We start from the raw sequence: 19,637 nt of genomic DNA, 5'->3' as shown, positions 1-19,637 counted from the left end.
GGTTATTTGCACTGTTTCTTTACAATATAGTTCTCACGGCGTATGTGTGACGGCGAGAAGGAGAGGAGGTAGCAGGGACAAGCCCAAGCAATAAAACGCCCGTTTTTAAAGAACCGACCTGTGTCTGTATTGTTGTGGAGAGAGCTTCAGTGAGAACTCGCCTGCTCGGCGCGGGTAGGAGAGACGACGAACCTGCAGCGGGGTAACAACGCGACGAGGATCCAGCGCACCTGATAAGAAGGCCCATAACGCACTGTTGCCATAGCGACTGCAAGCCACGGTGATAAGACTGTGTTAAAGCGCAAGTTTCAAGCTAAAGCCAAGAAGTGCTCCACCATATCCTTCAAGTTAAAGCGGTGTGAGAAGTGGTTCAACTTGGAAATTGCAAAGAAGAACTCAGCTCTATTCAGCTTGCATATTGTGCTTGGGGACAAATCTAGTGTGCTACTATTCATGGTTGTTACATGCTGAAGGGTAAAAGGGTATTACACCTGTTTAAATTTAATCCTACAAGCAAGTTAACAATTTTTTCATTGAGCTTGAAGCAAAGGACATCCTTTAAGTTGAAATTAAGTTTTACAAAGGTTTATGTTCATGAAAATAAGAGTTTAAAGGACCATTAAGTGAAATTTAAAGGGTCAGTCTACTGATGTGAAATCTTTTCTTGTGTAAAGTATAAGTGACTTAAAGCATTTTTAGACACATTTTCTTTGACATTTAAGGTTTATATTTGTTTATATGAAAGGTAGTTGAGTTTAAAGGGTCACTTAGGTGAATTTTAAAGGGTCACTCCATTGATGCAACAAACCTTTCTTACACCAAGGATAAGTGAAAAAACACATTCCTAAGTATATTTTCCATGCAACTGACATTTATAGTTGCTTTTGTGTTAAAGTAATTGCCAATTTCATTATTTCTGCTTTGAATTGAAGTCAAATTCAAACTCAGTGGTTATACAGTTACATAGCCATTCAAGTTAGCTTAAAATGTCCCACACAAGCACTGAGACTTGCCGAAAAAATGTCAAATCACATGCCCAACCCGAAGCTACAGACACTGAATCTGCAGAAGAGGTGAAAGGGCTACGAAGAAGTGAAAGAACACGGACCTTAACAGAGAAAGGGAAAGAACTTCAAGGAGAAAGGCTTAAGAGTGTACACCGTCGGTACAGAATCATCTATGAGAAATGGAGATATCATGCAAGAATAGGCAAAGAAATATTGACTGATGATGCCTCCGAGGACGAACTAAAGGAGTTGATAGGGAACATAGACAGCACCTGCTCTGATGTAAAGATAATTTATGAAGAGTTGCGTCAAATACAAACTCCTGAACCAGACCTGCGACGAAGAGTTGACTCATGCGTATCGCTTACAGGATTCATCATTCGAAAGGCAGAAAGGCAACTTACAGGACATACAACAAGTGAAGAGGAAGAACCTTGGCCTGATGTTGGATCCATCTTGGACTCAACAGGTTCCTTGTCAAGATCACGGACCCATCAATCAAAACGTGGTTCAACCAGCTCCAGCATCTACTCAGTCAAAAGAAATGAGGCTGCAGCTGAAGCTGCCGCATCCAGGGAAATTTTGGCAGTGCTAGATGACCAAGAAAGAGAAGCGATAGAGCTTCAAAGGCTAGAGGCTGAACATAAACAACAGCTAGCACAGTTCGAATCTGAGAACCTAGCCAGACAACAAGCAATGGAAGACAAGCGTAGAAAACTTGAACGTCTGGAAGAAGTGAAGAAGTTGAATGCTGCAAGAGCTCGAGTAAAAGTGTATGATCGAGTTGAAGAAAATCTTGAAATGAATGACTTGCTGGATGACAGTGAGCCAGCCGGAGAACCTCAAACTCAAGTTCTCCAAGTCTCAAGTCCCCCATTCATTCCCCAATCTCTCCCTGTCACAACCCAAGTTCTCCAAGCCTCAAGTCCCCCATTCATTCCCCAATCTCTCCCTGTCACAACCCAAGTTCTCCAAGCCTCAAGTCCCCCATTCACTCCTCAATCTGTCCCTGTCACAACCCAAGTTCTCCAAGCCCCAAGTCCCCCATTTGCTCCTCAATCCCTCCCAGCCACAACTCAAGCTTTCCAAGTCTCGAGTCCATCATTCATTCCTCAGTCTCTGCCAGTCACTACTCAAGTTCTCCAAGCCTCAAGCCCCCCATTCATTCCACAATCAACCCCAGTCACAAATCAAGCCCCCATTGCTTCAAGTCACTCATTCATTCTCCAACCTTTACCAGTTACAAGTCAAGGCCATGGCACCCAAGGTTTGCAACAGGTACCTCAAGCCCCACCAATTTCATTGCCCATACCTCAAGTGCAGAACAACTCTGATTTGGTCAGTGTGCTCGTTGAAGCTATAAGTGCCAATCGTCTCCCAACACCAGAGCCTGTGTTATTCACTGGAGATCCTTTGAAGTTCAAAGACTGGCGACTATCCTTCGAAACGTTAATAGACAGGAAAAACATCCCAAAGAATGAAAAACTATACTACCTTCGAAGGTACCTAGGTGGCGCTGCAAAGAAGGCCGTCGAAGGATTCTTCCTACTAGGCACCGAAGCAGCATATGACTCCGCCTGGCAACTGCTGGAAAAACGTTTCGGTGACCCATTCATAATAGGGAAGTCCTTCAGAGACAAGCTGAATGCATGGCCAAAAATAAGCTCCAAAGATGGATGTGAGCTAAGAGACTTTGTGGACTTTCTCAAGAGTTGTGAGGCAGCGATGCCCCACATTAAAGCATTGGAAGTTCTTAATGACTGCAATGAAAGTCAAAGGATTCTACTGAAATTGCCAGACTGGCTGGTATCCAGATGGAACCGCAAGGTGATGGAAACCAGACAAGCAAACATTGAATACCCACCATTCAAAGATTTTGTAAACTTCCTGTCAAGGGAAGCTGATCTTGCTTGTGATCCCATATCCTCGATACAAGCACTCAAGAGTGTGGAAAATGAGAAGCCAAAGCATCCAAGAAACCAAACTATTCAAGCGAAGACACTGTCCACAAGTGCAGCACAAGGCAGCATCCCATCATGTGTCTTCTGCAAAAGAACAGGACACGTGCTCGCCAAGTGCAGAAAGTTTGTTGAAAAAACAGTTCAAGATCGTGTCAAGTTTGTGCAGTCAGAGAAGCTTTGCTTTGGATGTTTAAAGACTGGTCATCACTCAAGGAAGTGTGATAATAAAAGCACATGTGAAAGGTGTCAGAAGCGACACCCAACATGTCTGCATGATGATAAGTTCAAAGAACATCAAAGATCAGCACCTCCAAAGGGAGATGATAATGCAAGAAATAAAGTGGATATTAAAGAGATAGCTGCAACAGCAACTACTAACAGAGTGATACAAGAAGGCTTAAGCACACAAACATCCTCAATTGTACCAGTCTGGGTCTCATCCACTAAACAACCAGAACAAGAAGTCCTTGTCTACGCGCTCTTAGACACACAGAGCGATACAACCTTTATCTTGGATGAAGTGGCCCAAGACTTTGACACAAACAAAGAGAACGTCAATCTGCAGCTATCCACAATGTCTACAAGGTCAACAGTCATACCATGTCAGAAACTAACAAATCTACAAGTGAGAGGATACAACTTGAAGAAAAGAATTCTGTTGCCACCACTTTTCACACGAGAGTTCATTCCAGCAGACAGGTCACACATCCCAACTTCTGAAACTGCTCAAAAATGGCCTCATCTGGAACAATTGGCAGACAAGATTCCACCACCACTAGACTGCGAAGTGGGCCTCTTGATAGGCTATAACTGTCAACAAGCCCTTCTGCCAAGAGAGGTCCTGTCTGGAGAAGAGAACCAGCCGTATGCCCAACGTACAGATCTTGGCTGGAGCATTGTTGGCTGCTCGATTCCAGCGAATGACTACAATGATGCAATAGGAGTCAGTCACAGAATCATAGTGCGACAAGTGACACCTGCTCCACAGCCATGTCCAAAGCTAAAGAGAGAAGTACATTTTGTGTGCAGAACCCAAATCAAAGAGATCAATCCAACAGACATAATTAAGGCTCTCGAAACTGATTTTACAGAGCACACTGCAGACGATAATCCAGTCTCGCAGGAGGACCTTCTCTTCTTGTCAAAGATTAAAGAAGGTATAAGACAAAGAGAAGATGGATACTATGAACTCCCACTTCCTTTCAAGACAGACAAACCCAATGTCCCAGACAACAAACAGTGTGCAGTTCATAGACTCGCTTCATTAGAGCGACGCCTAAGGAGAAATGAGCAATATTATAAGGACTATGTCCACTTTATGAATGACATAATAAGCCGAGGGGACGCTGAGAAAGTTCCACAACCTGAACTTGATAACCAACCAGCATGGTATATCCCGCACCACGGAGTCTACCACCCACACAAGCCTAGGAAGATCCGTGTGGTTTTCGATTGTTCAGCTCGTTTCCAAGAAACCTGTCTAAACGACCACCTCTTGACTGGACCAGACCTGACCAACACCTTAATCGGAGTGCTGTGTCGATTCAGAAAGGGTCCAGTAGCCATCATGTGTGATGTCGAGAAAATGTTTCACCAGTTTCATGTTGCAAGAGAACACCAAGACTACCTAAGATTCCTCTGGTGGGACAACGGCAACCTGGACTCCAAACCCGCGGTGTACAGGATGAAGGTGCACCTGTTTGGAGCAGCTTCATCACCTGGCTGCTCCAACTTCGGATTCAAACATCTGGCATCACAGGGCCGTGGAAGGTTCAGTGAAGAGTCAGTCAAGTTCATCCAGAGAAGCTTTTACGTCGATGATGGCTTAACGAGTGTAGGGTCAGCCGCTGAGGCGATACACCTAGTGGAAGAGTCAAGAGCCTTATGCAGAACAGGAAACCTTCGGCTGCATAAGTTTGTGTCCAATGACAAGGAAGTAGTGGCTGCCATACCACAAGAGGAACATGCCCAAACGAAGGATCTGAACATGGCTCTAGGAGAGCTTCACATCGAGCGAGCACTTGGAGTTCAGTGGTGTGTCGAAGCAGATGAATTCCAATTTAGGATCATAGTTAAGGAAAATCCACTGACAAGGAGAGGGGTTCTCTCGACTGTTGCCTCTGTCTACGATCCATTAGGGTTTGTGGCCCCTTTCGTATTAGTCGGTAAGCAGATCCTCCAGGCACTATGTAGAGACAAAGTAGGCTGGGATGAAGATCTCCCCAAGCACATCCTACCACAGTGGGAATCATGGCTTAGAGACTTACCTCAATTGGCAGCCCTGAAGATCCCAAGGAGCTACTTCCCATCAAACTTTGGCAAAGTCATGAGACACGAGCTTCACAGCTTCTCAGATGCGAGCTCTGATGGATATGGTGCATGCTCATATCTCCGGGCAATCAGTGAGGCAGGGCAGATCAGTTGCGCTCTCGTTGTTGGGAAAGCAAGAGTAGCCCCTACCAAACTAACTACCATCCCAAGACTTGAGTTGTCGTCAGCAGTAACTTCAGTTCGCAATGCTGATGTCATCAAAAGGGAGCTTGAGATCGAAAACCTGCAAGAGTATTACTGGACTGACTCAAAGGTGGTTCTGGGCTATGTGAATAACGACGCCAAGAGGTTCCATACATTTGTAGCCAACCGAATCCAACGCATAAAATCTAGCACAAAACCAGAACAGTGGCGACATGTTAGGTCTGAAGATAATCCAGCCGACCAAGCCTCAAGAGGGCTGAATGCGGCCCAGCTCAAGGAGTCTAACTGGCTGAAAGGACCTGATTTTCTTTGGCAGCAGAATCTGCCATGTGAAGAGGAAATGGTGGGAGAAGTAGAAACTACTGATCCAGAGCTTCGCAAGTCCCATGTTCACATAGTCAAGACAAAGGAAACAAACTCCATGGTAAGCCATCTTGCTAAGTTTTCTGACTGGTCCAGAGCTGTGAGGGCCATTGCTCGGCTCAAGAGATTTGTCAGAGAATTCAAAGGACTTCAACCAAGAACAAATGAAACAACTAGCCTTGAGGAAAGAAGAGGTGCAGAAATCTTCATTATTAAGCTGGTGCAAGGAGAATCCTTTGCTGAAGATATCCAGAAAATTAAGCTCCAGAAAGAAGACACCCTGGGCAAGCACAACAAGTTACACCAGTTAAGTGCCTTTCTAGATAAGAATAATGTCCTCAGGGTGGGAGGACGGCTGTCCCAGTCAGCTTTGCACCATGATGTAAAACATCCTGCAATACTTCCCAAGAAATCTCATGTGTCCGCCCTGCTCATCAAACATCATCATGAGCGTGTACACCACCAAGGAAGAGGCATGACCATGAACGAGTTGCGCGCAAAGGGAATATGGATCCTAGGATGTGGAAGTGCTGTTTCTTCTCATATTTACAAATGTGTTAAGTGCAGGAGATACAGAAGAACTATGGAAGTTCAGCAAATGGCAGATCTGCCGGAAGAGAGGACAGAAGCATCCCCTCCCTTTACATACTGTGGCATTGATTGTTTTGGCCCCTTCACTGTAAAGGAAGGAAGAAAGGAATTAAAACGATATGGACTGCTGTTTACCTGCTTATGCTCCAGGGCAGTACATATAGAAACACTAGACGACTTGACAACAGATGCATTCATGAATGCACTTCGAACATTTGTGGCTATCAGAGGACCTGTACGCCAGTTAAGGTGCGATCAAGGAACCAATTTCATGGGTGCCAGGAGAGTGTTTTCTGAGTTGCTCAAGGGAATGGATCAAGAACGTCAACGAGCAATCGGCTGTGAATTTGTATTGAACATCCCAGCAGCCAGCCATATGGGCGGAGTTTGGGAGCGCCAGATTCGAACAATTCGAAGCATTCTGACAGTCATGCTAGACAAGTCCGCAAGCAGACTTGACACCACAACTCTGAGAACGTTTCTTTATGAAACAATGGCTATAATCAACAGCAGGCCACTAAGTGTTGAACATCTGCATGACCCCACTGGCCCAGAACCCCTCACTCCAAACCACATACTGACGATGAAATCATCGATTATTCTGCCACCTCCTGGACAGTTCTGTAAGGAAGATCTTTATCTAAACAAAAGGTGGAAAAGAGTACAGTTCCTAGCCAATGAATTTTGGCAAAGATGGAAGAGAGAGTACTTGCTGAATCTCCAACAAAGACAGAAATGGCAAAGAACAACACGAAACTCACAAGTAAACGACATCGTCATCCTTCAAGATGACGGGTCACCAAGGAATGAGTGGAAGCTTGCCAGGGTTGTGGAAGTCACCCCCAGTGTAGACGGCAGGATACGAAAGCTGAAGCTTCAAGTTAGTGACACTACATTTGAAAAAGGAAGGATGCTCACTAGATCAGTCCAGCTAGAGAGGCCCATTCACAAGATAGTCACTTTACTTGAGGCTAGCTGAGTCACAAACTTTAAGTAGCATTCATTCAGACTTAAAACATTTAGTTGGTCTCCTTTATGATGTTTGCTTATAAGAAAATCCCACATTTAAGTCAATGAGCGATTTGGTGGGAGTGTAAGTGTTGTCAAATAAATTGTGTCCACGATACATTAATAAATAATTGAAGGTCAGGAATTTTTATACAGTAAATAAGTTAATAAATAAATAATTTGCATTAAGGTTAAAATGTATGTATTGAAATCTGTTGTGTAAAAGGTAAAATAATATAATTTACTAAAATGTTGCAAGCACATATGCTCTAGTTCATTGTTTAAATTGTACATTTATTGCCCGGAACCAATGTTTTCCTTTTGTGGCGCACCTACGGTTGAGTTTTTTGTGGGACTATATACAGCGCAAGGCGAACGCCTCACGAGGCCTTATCTGTTTCTCGTTCGATTCATGTTAACGTCTGAAGCTTAAGCAGACGTTGAAGAGACTTTAAGGAACTTAAAGTAACTTGAAAGGATTTTCATGGACCAAACCTCTCTCAACAACAAGCGGCCAACGAGGTACTTATTAAAACTGTAAATGTTCTTCATTTCATGTCGGTGCTGAGCGCCATGTTATATTTGTTTTTATTTTCATGTTCGTTGTGCCTTGTGGCTCATTTGGTTATTTGCACTGTTTCTTTACAATATAGTTCTCACGGCGTATGTGTGACGGCGAGAAGGAGAGGAGGTAGCAGGGACAAGCCCAAGCAATAAAACGCCCGTTTTTAAAGAACCGACCTGTGTCTGTATTGTTGTGGAGAGAGCTTCACTGGTACTGAAATCTCTTTCCAAAGCACTCCAGCTTGGATTTATATTCATGTCATAGCTCGTGTTTGTGTAAAGCCCGTGTGTTTTCTCTGTCGTGCGAGGAGCCCGGGAGGAGAGGAGGAGGCTGTGCAGCAGGTGGACAGAGAGCGATAGAGGGAGAGAGCGATGGAGTGAATTCCTTGTAAAGGCAGCTGGGCAATGAGGCAGACAGAAGCTAATTAGAGAAGCAGCCTCCTTTACAACTCCCCAATTAGATCAGTTGTGTGTGTGTAGGCAGCAAATCAGCTGGCCGTGACACGGTTTGAAAGGTGTGTTTGTTTGTCCGTGCATGTGTGTGTGTGTATGTGTTTGTCTCCCAGCACGAGGCATCACACACACTCCCTCTTCTCTCCTCCTCCATTTGGCTCGCTCACCCAAACAAACCACATGCTAATTACCATCTCTGGAAAGCCACTTCTTCCGAACAAGTGTCAATTGGATGACAATTTGCGAGCGACACTCGAGGAGAGCGGATGTTCTGAAGCCAGGCGGATTTAATAATGGAGAGCTGGTTATTATTATAGTCGATGCATCACGCTGTGATCAGCGGAGAAGAGGAAAGTGAAGGGGGGGGGGGGGGCAGAAGAATGCCAGAAACTCAAACAAAAGTTGTTGCCGAGCACCAAAGTTGAGGAGAAGGAGAAATAGAAACAGAGAGAAACTGAGTATTTGTGAAGACCTGCTCATTAAAAGAGGCATCAGCTCTCTGTTTTACTTTCTGACTCCAGATTGTGATAATGAAGACAAAGAGCGGAGTGTTTAACTCATATCCCGTCTCTCTCATTCACAAGTGTCATCAGTGTTATCTCATCAGCAGCCAAGGTGTGTGTGTGTGTGTGTGTGTGTGTGTGTGTGTGTGTTTGCATCAATAATAAATTGTATGTCTTTGTGAATAACACTGAGGTGTGTTGTGTGTCTTTGTGTGTATGTGCTGGTGCGTGTATGCACTCTTAGAAAAAAAAAGGTGCTAACTGGAACCCTAGAGGATTTCGCAGCTTGTCCTTACAGGAGAACCATTTTTTTTCTGGTAGAACCTTTTATATCCACTTGGCTCTATGTAGTGCCCAACATAGCTTATACCTCGATCCATTTGTGACCTACAGAGAACCCATTTGTGGAGTAAAGGATCTAACCAGAAGCCTCTCTGGGGAGTTCTATCCAGAACCTTCCTACGAAGAAGCAGCTTTTAAATCTCAAGAGCTCCATCTAGAACCCACCAACAGCCCTTCTATATCCCTAGGGTTCTATCCAGAGACCACCCATGGGGTTCTACTGAGAACACTTTTATATTATGGTACAAAGAACCCTTGACATAAAGGTTCTTCAAGGACTTTAACAATTCTTGAGAAATCTTTGTTTCCAGAATTATTCTTTTGATGAAAATGGTTCTTAATGGAACCCTTATTTTGTGTGTGTGTGTGTGTGTGTGTGTGTGTGTGTGTGTGTGTGTGCGTGCAGTGTAAATAAGATGAAGATGCTGTTTCCCGCAGGGTGCTATCTGTGCCTCTCTAATGTAGGATAGGACCTTATTGGATTAGAAAAGACTGTTTGTGTGTGTGTGTGTGTGTGTGTGTGTGTGTGTGTGTGTGCGTGTGTGTGTGTGTGTGTGTGTGTGTGTGTGCGTGCGTGTGTGCGTGTGTGCGTGCGTGCGTGCGTGTGCCCAGTCCCCCGTTGCTCCTCTACCGCTCAGGGCATAAATACCTGTCAGAGACAATTAGATCCTGATTGATTTTCTAAAGCTCTCTTTGATTGTGCCAATTTCTGTCCCCTTTCACCTGCAAATGACTGTTGGGAGGAGAAGAAAGGGAGGCGTTCAGGTTTTTGTGTGGTGGAAAGATGTGTGAAGGTCAGCAAGTCCGACTGTGTCCCCTTGATCACTTGTGACCTTGACTTGCAGCATCCTGTTAAAGAGGTTACCTTCATATATAAGACATAGAGCTGTGGTTTTGTAAGTGCATTTCATTCCCTTTGGTGGGACATCACTTTTGATTTTAATTTCACTATAAATTTGTTCAGCAGAAATGATCAGGTGTCAATGGTCAGTTAAACAATTCAAAATAACTGAACACTAACAAATACGGTTTTATATTGGAAATAATGTATCAAGCTCAAGTATAGACTGTGAGAAAATGTGATAAGTTTAAAGCACCTTTACTATATTTTGTAACCTATGTAAAGTAGTGATATCTGGATTTTTACCTCCTTTAAACTAGTGTATGTGTGGCTGTGTGTGTCTTGTGTGTGCGTGCAGACAAGAAGCCCAGAAGAAGCTGAAGTGCCACTGAAACACCAGCTGCTGCAGGTTATAGTGAGAGTACTTCAATATCGAATGCTACTCACAGGTAACACAATAACACACGCATGTAGTAATCTTTAAAGCTCATGTCATGTCATGTCAAGCTAGTGTTCACCGTGATGATGTTTAATGTCCCCAACAACCTCTGTAGTCTCATGTAGCCATTTGTTAGCAACCTCCTTGTTTTAGACATGTAAAATCTAAACTTGTGTTAAACAGATTATTTATTTCAGATCATTCTTGGATTTCAGAACTAATTTCTGCAGCACTCTGCATCTAAAGTTTGCAAACATTTGCCATCCGTTACTGTTCATACAGCATAGTCTACTGTTTGTGTTGGCTGTTGCAGCAAAACCCTGGATTTTATTGACACAAATGTGTTGAACGTTTAAAATTTTCATAACCTATACGGAAGAATGTGTAATTTAATCCTTTAAAAGTCACATTCTCTCATTTTTAAAATCACAAATGCCAGAGAAGACAGGAGTATTAGCATAATGTTGCAGCACGGCCTTGTGCACCGAACAAGCTGTATTTTACAGAGTTTTAAAACATTTGTCTTAGTAAGCATTAAATTGTATGTAAATAATCAGTTTGAGTGACATATTTTCCATGTTTTGACTAATTTTTTCTGTCTTGCCCAGATTACCTGAACAATCTCTCTCCTGATTCTAAAGAATACGAGGACACACAAGGTAGACCTGCAGAATGGAGCTCTGTGACAATTATAACCAGCTGCATAACAGCGATGTCTTTTCAGTGTTCAAAGACATACTGACACATAGACACTGCAGCTGCTCCACATGTATCAGGCCCTGCTTGTTGACTCACTGAGTGTGTCTTCATTGAATTCAGTTGTGCATAAATCTGTCTCTTTCTCTCTCTGTTTGTGTTGCAGCTGCCTTGGTGATCGTGTCCGAGGTGGCAGACCAGGCCAATGACAATCTGAAACAGGGGGTGAGTTTACTTGGGATACACTCCATGTGTTTATAACATTCAGGCTGTTTAGCTCCCGTTGAGTGTGACATATTCACAGCCCAGCGTGGCGTCATTGAGACACGTCTTTATATTCTGCCTGGCAGTGAAAGAGCAATTTTAAGATGGAGATGAAGCGTGAAGAAGTTAGACAGCTGAGGTTTTCCTGCTTATGAATCCCTCTCCTCTAAATGAAACGCTAAAGTGAAGGAGAGGTCTATCCCTCTTTGGCGCCGGCCTCCGCAGCTTGTTGATTAAGGCAAAGGGGCGAGGAAAGATGATGTCATCAGAAAATCCCAGGTGTATCATTACAAAGGGAGCAGTGTGAGAGTGGGGATGAGCTACGCTCCCCCTCAAACATGAGTAGTTCATGGAGATAATTCACCCTCCCCCCACTGTCTTTCTTCCCTCTCACTGTCAAGATCCCCTGTGCTTCACTTTGGCTCGCCTCCTCTGTTTATCACACTCACATGCACTGACACACACATACACACACACACAGGGTGACAGACAGTGGAAACACAGACTCCCTCTATCTCTGTTCCCCCCTATTCAGTTTTCAGTATCACATCCCTTTCCGTCTCCCTCCCTTTCATTCATGAACAAACAAGGACAGTTTCATTCTCTGTCTTCTCTTCCGTCCATCAGTGGATAATCTCCCTCCATCTCTGTGCTCTGCCTGTTCCCTCAGGAGAACTTGCTGCGTCTGGTCCACATAGAGTACAGCGTGAAGGGCAAGAGGGACCTGCTGAAGCCTGGGAGGGTGAGCATCACGTAGCTGCTACTGGCCAGTGTTACTGTTTCACTATCAAAACACAGCAACACATTTTTCTGTAATGACATCTGGCCCTCACAGGATCTAAAACATGGTTGACATAAGCAGCAATATGAAGGACCTTTATGTTGTTCTCATGCTTCTTCACTGTGTATGCTGTTTGTTTTGTCAGATGTTTGTCAAAGAGGGCACACTCATGAAGGTCTCGAAGAAAAGCAGGCAGCCCCGACACCTCTTTCTGGTAATATTTCTATCTTCTTTCCATGTAACTTTCAGACAACTTATTACAGTGGCTCTCAACCCTTGGGTCTGAGCCCCCAAAGGGGTCGCAAGATCATTTCTGGGAGTCACCACATGGTTGTGGAGAAAAATATAAAATAAAGTATATTGGCAGGAAGCATGGAATGAGAGCTGGGAAGCAGCCCCTAGCAACAGTGTCATACCAACCAAAGTAACATTTCCATTTTGTAACATAAAATAGCAAACCTAACAAACTACTCTGTCCAGCATTAGGCATGCTGGGAAATGAGGCCATATTTTAGACTGGAGACTATTTTTTACATTATATCACCTATACCAGTGATGCAATAGGTTATAGAATACATTTTATTGAGTTTTTTGTGAGAGTCAAAGTGATCATCTTGGTCTTAGTTGTTTCAGTTTCTCAGGCAGACAAGGGTGAGGGTAGGGCTCATCAACCTGATTATTCTGTGGGGCTACAACTCAAAAAGGTTGAGAACCACTGCCTTATTAGAACCATTCAGCTGCCAGAGTTTTAGATGTGGTTTTAGATGTGGGGACCGAAATGTCTGCACACTGACCAAAAAAAAAAAAAAAAGCTTGACTTTGGGCAGCCCTAGTTTAAGCCCGTAAGGCCTTGTTCCCCTCTGTAGTTTCAAGGTAATTGTTCAAACTCTGGGGGAGTATGTTTATTAACTCTTGCTGAGACTTAGATGACAAGATCCATTCAACTCTCATATCTGTCTGTTAAAAATGAGCCCACAGGCGATTAACTTAGGGTGGCATAAAGTTTGGAAGAAGAGGGAAACAGCATGCCTGACTCTGCCAGATTCAGATGAAAAGATCCACCCACCACCGGCACCTCCAAATTTCACTAATTAACACCTTGAAAATGAGAAGGGTGTTATGTGCCAGACCATTTCTTGGCTGGGCTCAGTGACTTCCAAGAGTCTGTAGTTTTCTGGAACCTCCATGGTGTTTTTTAAGAGATTAATCAGACAAGATAAAACATGTTAATTGCTGAGCTTCAGAGGTGTTGGTCGGTGTATTTTTTGTACCTTTGGGCAGAGCCAGACTAGCTGTTTCCCCCTTTGTGCTAAGCGGAGCTAACTAACAGCTGGCTTTAGCTTCATATTTAGCATATAGACATTAGAGTGGTATGAATCCTCTCATCTAACTCTTGACAAGAAAGCAAATGTAGTCCCTCAATTTTCTATTTCTATTTCCTGTAGGTTGTTAAAAATCATTCCACATTGTCTGACAGAACTCTGTATTAGGTCGCTAAATCCTTCCTTGAAGCTACGATGTTTACAATGATTGAGATATTCAAAAACAAGATTACAGCTGAGTTTGTATCATTTTAAACCCCAAAATTTAGCCTCAAATATCTGTTATTTTTGGAAACTTTAGGATCTCCACCTGTTTAAAATAAAGTTCTGTGGGTTTGAGCAATGACAAAGCAGCTAAATCACTGCCACATCAGTGATTCATCGTGGTGCACTACTGTAGAAAGCACCTGACATATTACTGAAGCAACGGCAAAAACAAAGCTGGCGTGGTCTGTGAAAATATGGGGGAATGTTGGGCGGAGGTCGTTCTGCGAGGTAGGTGAGGTTAGGACGGGGAGTCGGGGGCACAAGGCCAAGGCTGTAAGACCTCCACTTGGCACCACACCCATCAAGAAAGGGCCTCCCTCTCCACTCTTCTCTTCTCCTCCCCGCTCAGGACTTGTTTTCCAGGGCCCCACTTCCTCACAGGATGTTTGGTGTGGGTCACTGGATGCTGGCTTCCTGTGTATTGGGAGGGGACTGACAGCAAAGTGAAGGCCAGACACCCTGTAGAATGCAGGGAGGGTGGAGGTGGTGGTGGAGGAGGGGTGGTGGTGCTACACAAACACATAACGTGAAATAGTGAAGCCCACTCTATTGTTTCATGTGCAATCAGCGCTGTCTCATGTTGTGAATTATGCTTGAGCTACATATCCGCAGGAGCAGCATTTATAAGTCTGGCTCACACTAGTTGATCCCAACAGAAAATAACGTGAAGCTGAGGATTTATTTATATGTATTCTATGGATTATTTATCTTTTATCTTCATTTTGTTCAATTCCATCATTCTCCCAGTCCTTCCAAACAGGATTGCAGTTGAGCGATAGCTGAAAATCGCTAGTGGTTGATAGTTGGACACTTTTAAAAATAAAGGTGCTAGATCAACTTCTTCACCTTGTCCCCACTGAAGAACCCATTTTGGCTCCTGGTAGAACCTTCTACCTCAAACTCTTGAAAGGGGCTTTACCTAAAGCCCAGCATAAAGAGTTGTACTTAGAACCATCTGTGAAAGGTTTCACCCAGAAACCCCTATGAGAGGTTCTACATGGGAACCCCTATATGGTGTAATGGATCCACCTACAGCTCTCACTGTGGGTTCTATCCAGAACCTTTCCCCCTTCTGAGGGTGATAACAAGAACCCACCCACGGGGTTCTATATACCAAAGAGTTTTATCTAGAACCCGTCCAGGGAGATTTACTAAGAACCCTTTTATATTCCAAGGGTTTCATCTAGAACCCAGCCTTGGGGACGTACCGAGAGTGCATTTGTATCCCAGGATTTTCATCTAGAACCCACCTAAGGAGATCTATCTATATTCCAAGGGTTTCACATTTAACCCTCTTGCCTTTTGAGGGTTCTACCCTCTGAACAGACACATTAAAAACTTAACGTAACATTTGCATTTCTGAACATAAATCAGCAACCTTAACAAACTACTCAGTCCAGCATGATGGGAAATGTGGGCCTTCCAGACACATCTACATTAAATAATAAACATTTAATTATTTGAGGATGCAGATACTTTAACACCCATACTTTCAACAATCCTTGAAGAGCTTTCTTGCAAAAAAGGTTCTTAATGGAACCCTTAGTCGTACAAAGAACCCTTGACAAGCCCTTTCTCCTGAAAAGGGTTCTTCAGATTCCAGCTGTTCTGGAAAGAACTTCAGCTCTTCAGGTATAACCCTTTTTTCCAAGAGTGTAGGCCATTAGGGTTATATAGCCATTTGCTCCCTTGAAGTAGACAGCTTCAGTGGGTCAGGTGTTATTTATGGGCTTTTAAAGCAAGAGAATCCAAACAACAGTGAAGATGAAAGCCATCAGTCACCTCAGCGACACAGAGAAGCTACAACCGTGTCACAAGCTTGGGCTCAAAGAAGAAATGAACGAGTGAGGAGAGGGATTAGGAGGAGGACGGAGAGACAGAAAGCTGCCAGAGGGAAGAGAGCGTGGGTGAAAAGAGGCAGGTGGAAGAGCTGAAGGGAAGAGATGAGGTGCCAAGGGGTCAAGTAGGTACATGTTGTGTCTCAGCTGGTAAAGTCGTTTGTGAAGTGTGGTAACTTGGAAACTTGCTCTGGTTTCTGTGGAAGGAATCTTTGAGTAAAATGAGCAGCACAGGGTGGAGCAGACGAACTGCGGTGGCTGCAGCCCAGAGGTCGCAGAGGGTGGGGCTCGGGCTTGGCTATCATGCACTGTTTTGTCTCCAGCCAGTGAACCCGTAACTGCGACTGTTTGTGTTGTTGTTGTTGTGGTGAAGGTGGCCGGTTCCACCCAGTTCTGGTTCTCAGTGCAGCCTGAGAAGTGCTGGGAGGGCGAGTGGAGGCCTGGAGCCCGGAGCAGGGTGGAGAATTCCTGGATGCTGCCTTTACGGCCCCAGCGGATGTTTAGAGCACACATTAGGTGTGACCAATGATGTCATCTCTTTTGTCTGCGAAAAAAATGAAATACCTCTCATAACACAATGGACTCTTGGTGTGTTCAGGGGATCACAATACTTTTGGTCTGGCAAGCAAATAAACACTTTTAATGCCTCATTTTGTTGTGTGCATACATGGGAATATTCTGCAGAGAGGTTGGACAGACGTGTGAATTCTGAGAAAGGAAATGTAATCTATGTAGCTGAGCTCAGAAAGTTGCTTTCAAGAAACAAAGAATAAACAAAGAGGTGTGTGCTGCAATTTTAGATATTTCTCTCAAGGTAACACCACCACCTTGTGGTTATTAGGCAGTATTATATTCTTCTGGGAAGTAAAGCTTCTCTCATTTTCTCAAAATTGAGATTATTTATAATCTCAGTTATTTACTTATTTACCTGCTATGTAGGGCTGGGCAGTAAATTGATAACAATATCAATATTATGATATGAGACAAGATATCCTATTTTGGATTTATAATTTTGATGCATAGATATGGATGTTATATTGTGATGCAGCATAAGTGTTGTGTTTTCCTGGTTTTAAAGGCGACATTGCAGTAAAATGATGTAATTTTCTGAATTTACCAGCTGTTCTACCTCTAGCTATTATTTGCCTTTAATGATTTAGTCATTATATCTACAGTATTGATGATAATTGATCAAAAATCTCATTGTATTCATATTTTTTGAAAGCACCAATAGTCATTCATACAATATTGATATCGAGTTACTGGGTCATTTCATCCTATTCTATAAGATGATCATATATTTGCATTATTTAAGAATTTAAATGCATATATAAAGATATAAAATGTATATCAAGGCATAGCCTAAAAATCTAGATATTATAGCCATATTGTCCAGCCTCACTGCTATGTTATTAGTTTATTATTATTATTATTATTATTATTATTATTAATTTCACAGGGACCGTGCACAGCTACATAGATAGACAGATATATATTTTTATCCATAGTCCCGGGGCAGGCAACAGAGGACAACATCTCTGCCGAAAAACACTGTAGTATAAAACCGCAATTACAAGACAGTTCATATTTACAGTACAATGGCAATATCAGCAACAACAACGACACAATTTTACAACATTGAGACACATCAGCTGTTTGTGTTTATGTGTGATGGGTGTCATGTTTCATCCTGATTTTAAAATTAATTGTTAATTGGCTCCCACCTAATGTCTTTCTTAACACGTTCTGACTTCTGGGCTTTCAAGCGGCAAGTTCAATATAAACTGAATTAAAGAAGTGCTAAAATTGAGCCTAGTGGGACATCAATGAGCACAAAGTCTTGATTTTAACTTTGGTGCATTGTTTTCTCACAGTTAGATAATTTGCATGAGTATGATAAAAAAAAAAAAGTGAAATCCAACATAATATACTTATTATTTCCTCTTTCTGTGTTTTGTACCAGATGAATGATATAATGCTGTACACCTACCCTCAGCAGGATGGAAAATACAGGCTTAAGAACACGCTGTCTCTGTCTGGAATGAAGGTACATTACTTTTTCACTTCTCTGACAGACATGATCCAACTTGATCTCTGTACACAGTGTTTTTTGGCTGAACTCTAATGTCTTTTTGTCCTTCACTCACACACACAGGTGAGCAAACCTGCTCTAGACCACGTGCTGAACTGTCTTAGGATCGAGGTGTCTGACATTACTATTACACTCTCAGCCAGGTGAGCATCTGACTGCCAAAACCTTGAAATGAACAGTGGGAGTTTGTTGATGACTGGCACAAGACTCATTTTATCCTGTTAGACTTCTTTTGTTCAAAACGACTCTAGATGATATAGAAGTTAAACGGCTTTTCGAAGTATCAGGTGTGATTAAGCAATAAGAACAAAATCACTTGTCTCCTTTGTGAAAAACATCTGTAGAGTGTTGGTGGACAAACATAAAAATAATCCAAGGGACTCTGTTCTTTTCCAAAAATTTAAAAAGCCTTTATTGGTCCATGGATAGACAAACAGACCAACGCATTTCAGCATCTGTTCCTTGTTTGTCTTGATTGTGGACCCATGCAACACTTCCATACATATTGATTGTATTAATCAAGTGTGATTGTCTGTTTCACTCTTCAGTTCAGTTGGAGAGAGGGAGGACTGGTTTCACACACTGAGTCGGGCCATAGCAGACCATGCAGCAGGACTATGTACGTTTGGTGGACCCTGCAGTGAGGTAAGAAAAACAAAAAAAGTTGAAGATATTTTTCAAGGATTTTACCCTTAAAACTTTCAAAACTCAAATTATCAACAGAATGTGAAAAAAAGAACAGTTTTTATATAATGCCAAAAATAACCATCTATTGTTTGCAAAGATATCTACAAATGTTAGCATGCTAATCAGCTAGCTTTGGCCTGTCCTGTCTGGTAAAACCCCTTTGCAAATTAAGATGTAATAGTGCAGAAGTCCAGTTTGCCCTCAGTCCAACACCACCGAGGTGGTTTTCTCCTGGCACCCTGGGGCTCACCCTGCCATAGGTGGTACTGACTGATGTCCGACCTTCCTCTCGCTCCTGTTACATGCTTCTCCTGTCCCTGCCTTAGCCCACTGTATCTTTGTCATCCCCATAGTCAGAGTCCTGGTTTGAGCCCCACTAAATCACCTCAGTACTGTGTTTCCTGTCGTCAAACTGGCCTTAATCAGTCTCAGAGGCTGTGCTTGGTCCCAGTCAGCCATGTTCACATATTCGTGTTAGGCTGCTGACCCCAGCTCCTATTCTAGGACCACTAGCTGCATGGCTAACTGAGCTAACTGGCCAATGGCAGCTACAGTTAGCAGCAATTAATGGTTATTGTGATGATATGCTGCCCACAATTTGAGTATGAATTTCACAGGTGGCCAAAATCTTGTAATTCTTACAAACTGTTCCTTTAGGTAAACAGTAGTAATTAGGTGCCTTCTGTAATTCTCTACTGTACCGTAACATCTGCTTATAAAACTTGTCTGCTTTGTTGTATGTGACCACAGGCACGTGAGAAGTTGTGGATGGCCCTGGGTGAAGCTGCTCCTGTACTGGTGCCAGTTTCTCATGTGATGATGTGCATGAACTGTACCTCTGACTTCAGCCTCACACTGAGGCGACACCACTGCAATGCCTGTGGCAAGGTCAAACACGCACACCAACAAAAACTAATTTGTCTTGTTTGTGATGAGTCTTTACTATGGTTTCACTGTACTGGAAGCCCAGTTTTAGGAGATTTCTGGACTTGGACTAGAAGTATTAATAGAAGAGAAAGTTGTATTTGGCATGTAATTTGTGTTTATGATAAGTTCTACATCGTTATTCTCATTTTCACTGAAAGGCATCAAAATGTTTATGGTGTGATTTTTGTGGGGATCTGTGCCAAGCAAAGATGTTTT

General features: G+C 43.0%; 1 protein-coding gene across 2 annotated transcripts in view; it reads left to right on the top strand.

Annotated features, from left to right (window-relative positions):
- Positions 1–19,637, top strand: part of fgd5a (FYVE, RhoGEF and PH domain containing 5a) — a 56,898-nt gene that overhangs the window by 29,223 nt on the left and 8,038 nt on the right. For both annotated transcript variants that reach the window (XM_084729160.1, XM_084729153.1), the window contains exons 8-16: positions 10,467–10,557; positions 11,156–11,206; positions 11,410–11,468; positions 12,178–12,249; positions 12,434–12,502; positions 17,679–17,762; positions 17,871–17,950; positions 18,356–18,452; positions 19,245–19,382. In XM_084729160.1, coding sequence (XP_084585286.1) covers positions 10,467–10,557; positions 11,156–11,206; positions 11,410–11,468; positions 12,178–12,249; positions 12,434–12,502; positions 17,679–17,762; positions 17,871–17,950; positions 18,356–18,452; positions 19,245–19,382 — 741 coding nt within the window. The remainder of the gene's footprint in view (positions 1–10,466; positions 10,558–11,155; positions 11,207–11,409; positions 11,469–12,177; positions 12,250–12,433; positions 12,503–17,678; positions 17,763–17,870; positions 17,951–18,355; positions 18,453–19,244; positions 19,383–19,637) is intronic.

The sequence above is a fragment of the Lutjanus erythropterus genome, chromosome 2 (assembly GCF_056507025.1).
Source record: "Lutjanus erythropterus isolate fLutEry1 chromosome 2, fLutEry1.hap2, whole genome shotgun sequence".
Taxonomy (NCBI): domain Eukaryota; kingdom Metazoa; phylum Chordata; class Actinopteri; order Lutjaniformes; family Lutjanidae; genus Lutjanus; species Lutjanus erythropterus.
Note: the sequence above shows the minus strand (reverse complement) of the source record. Positions and strands in the feature narration are given on the sequence as shown.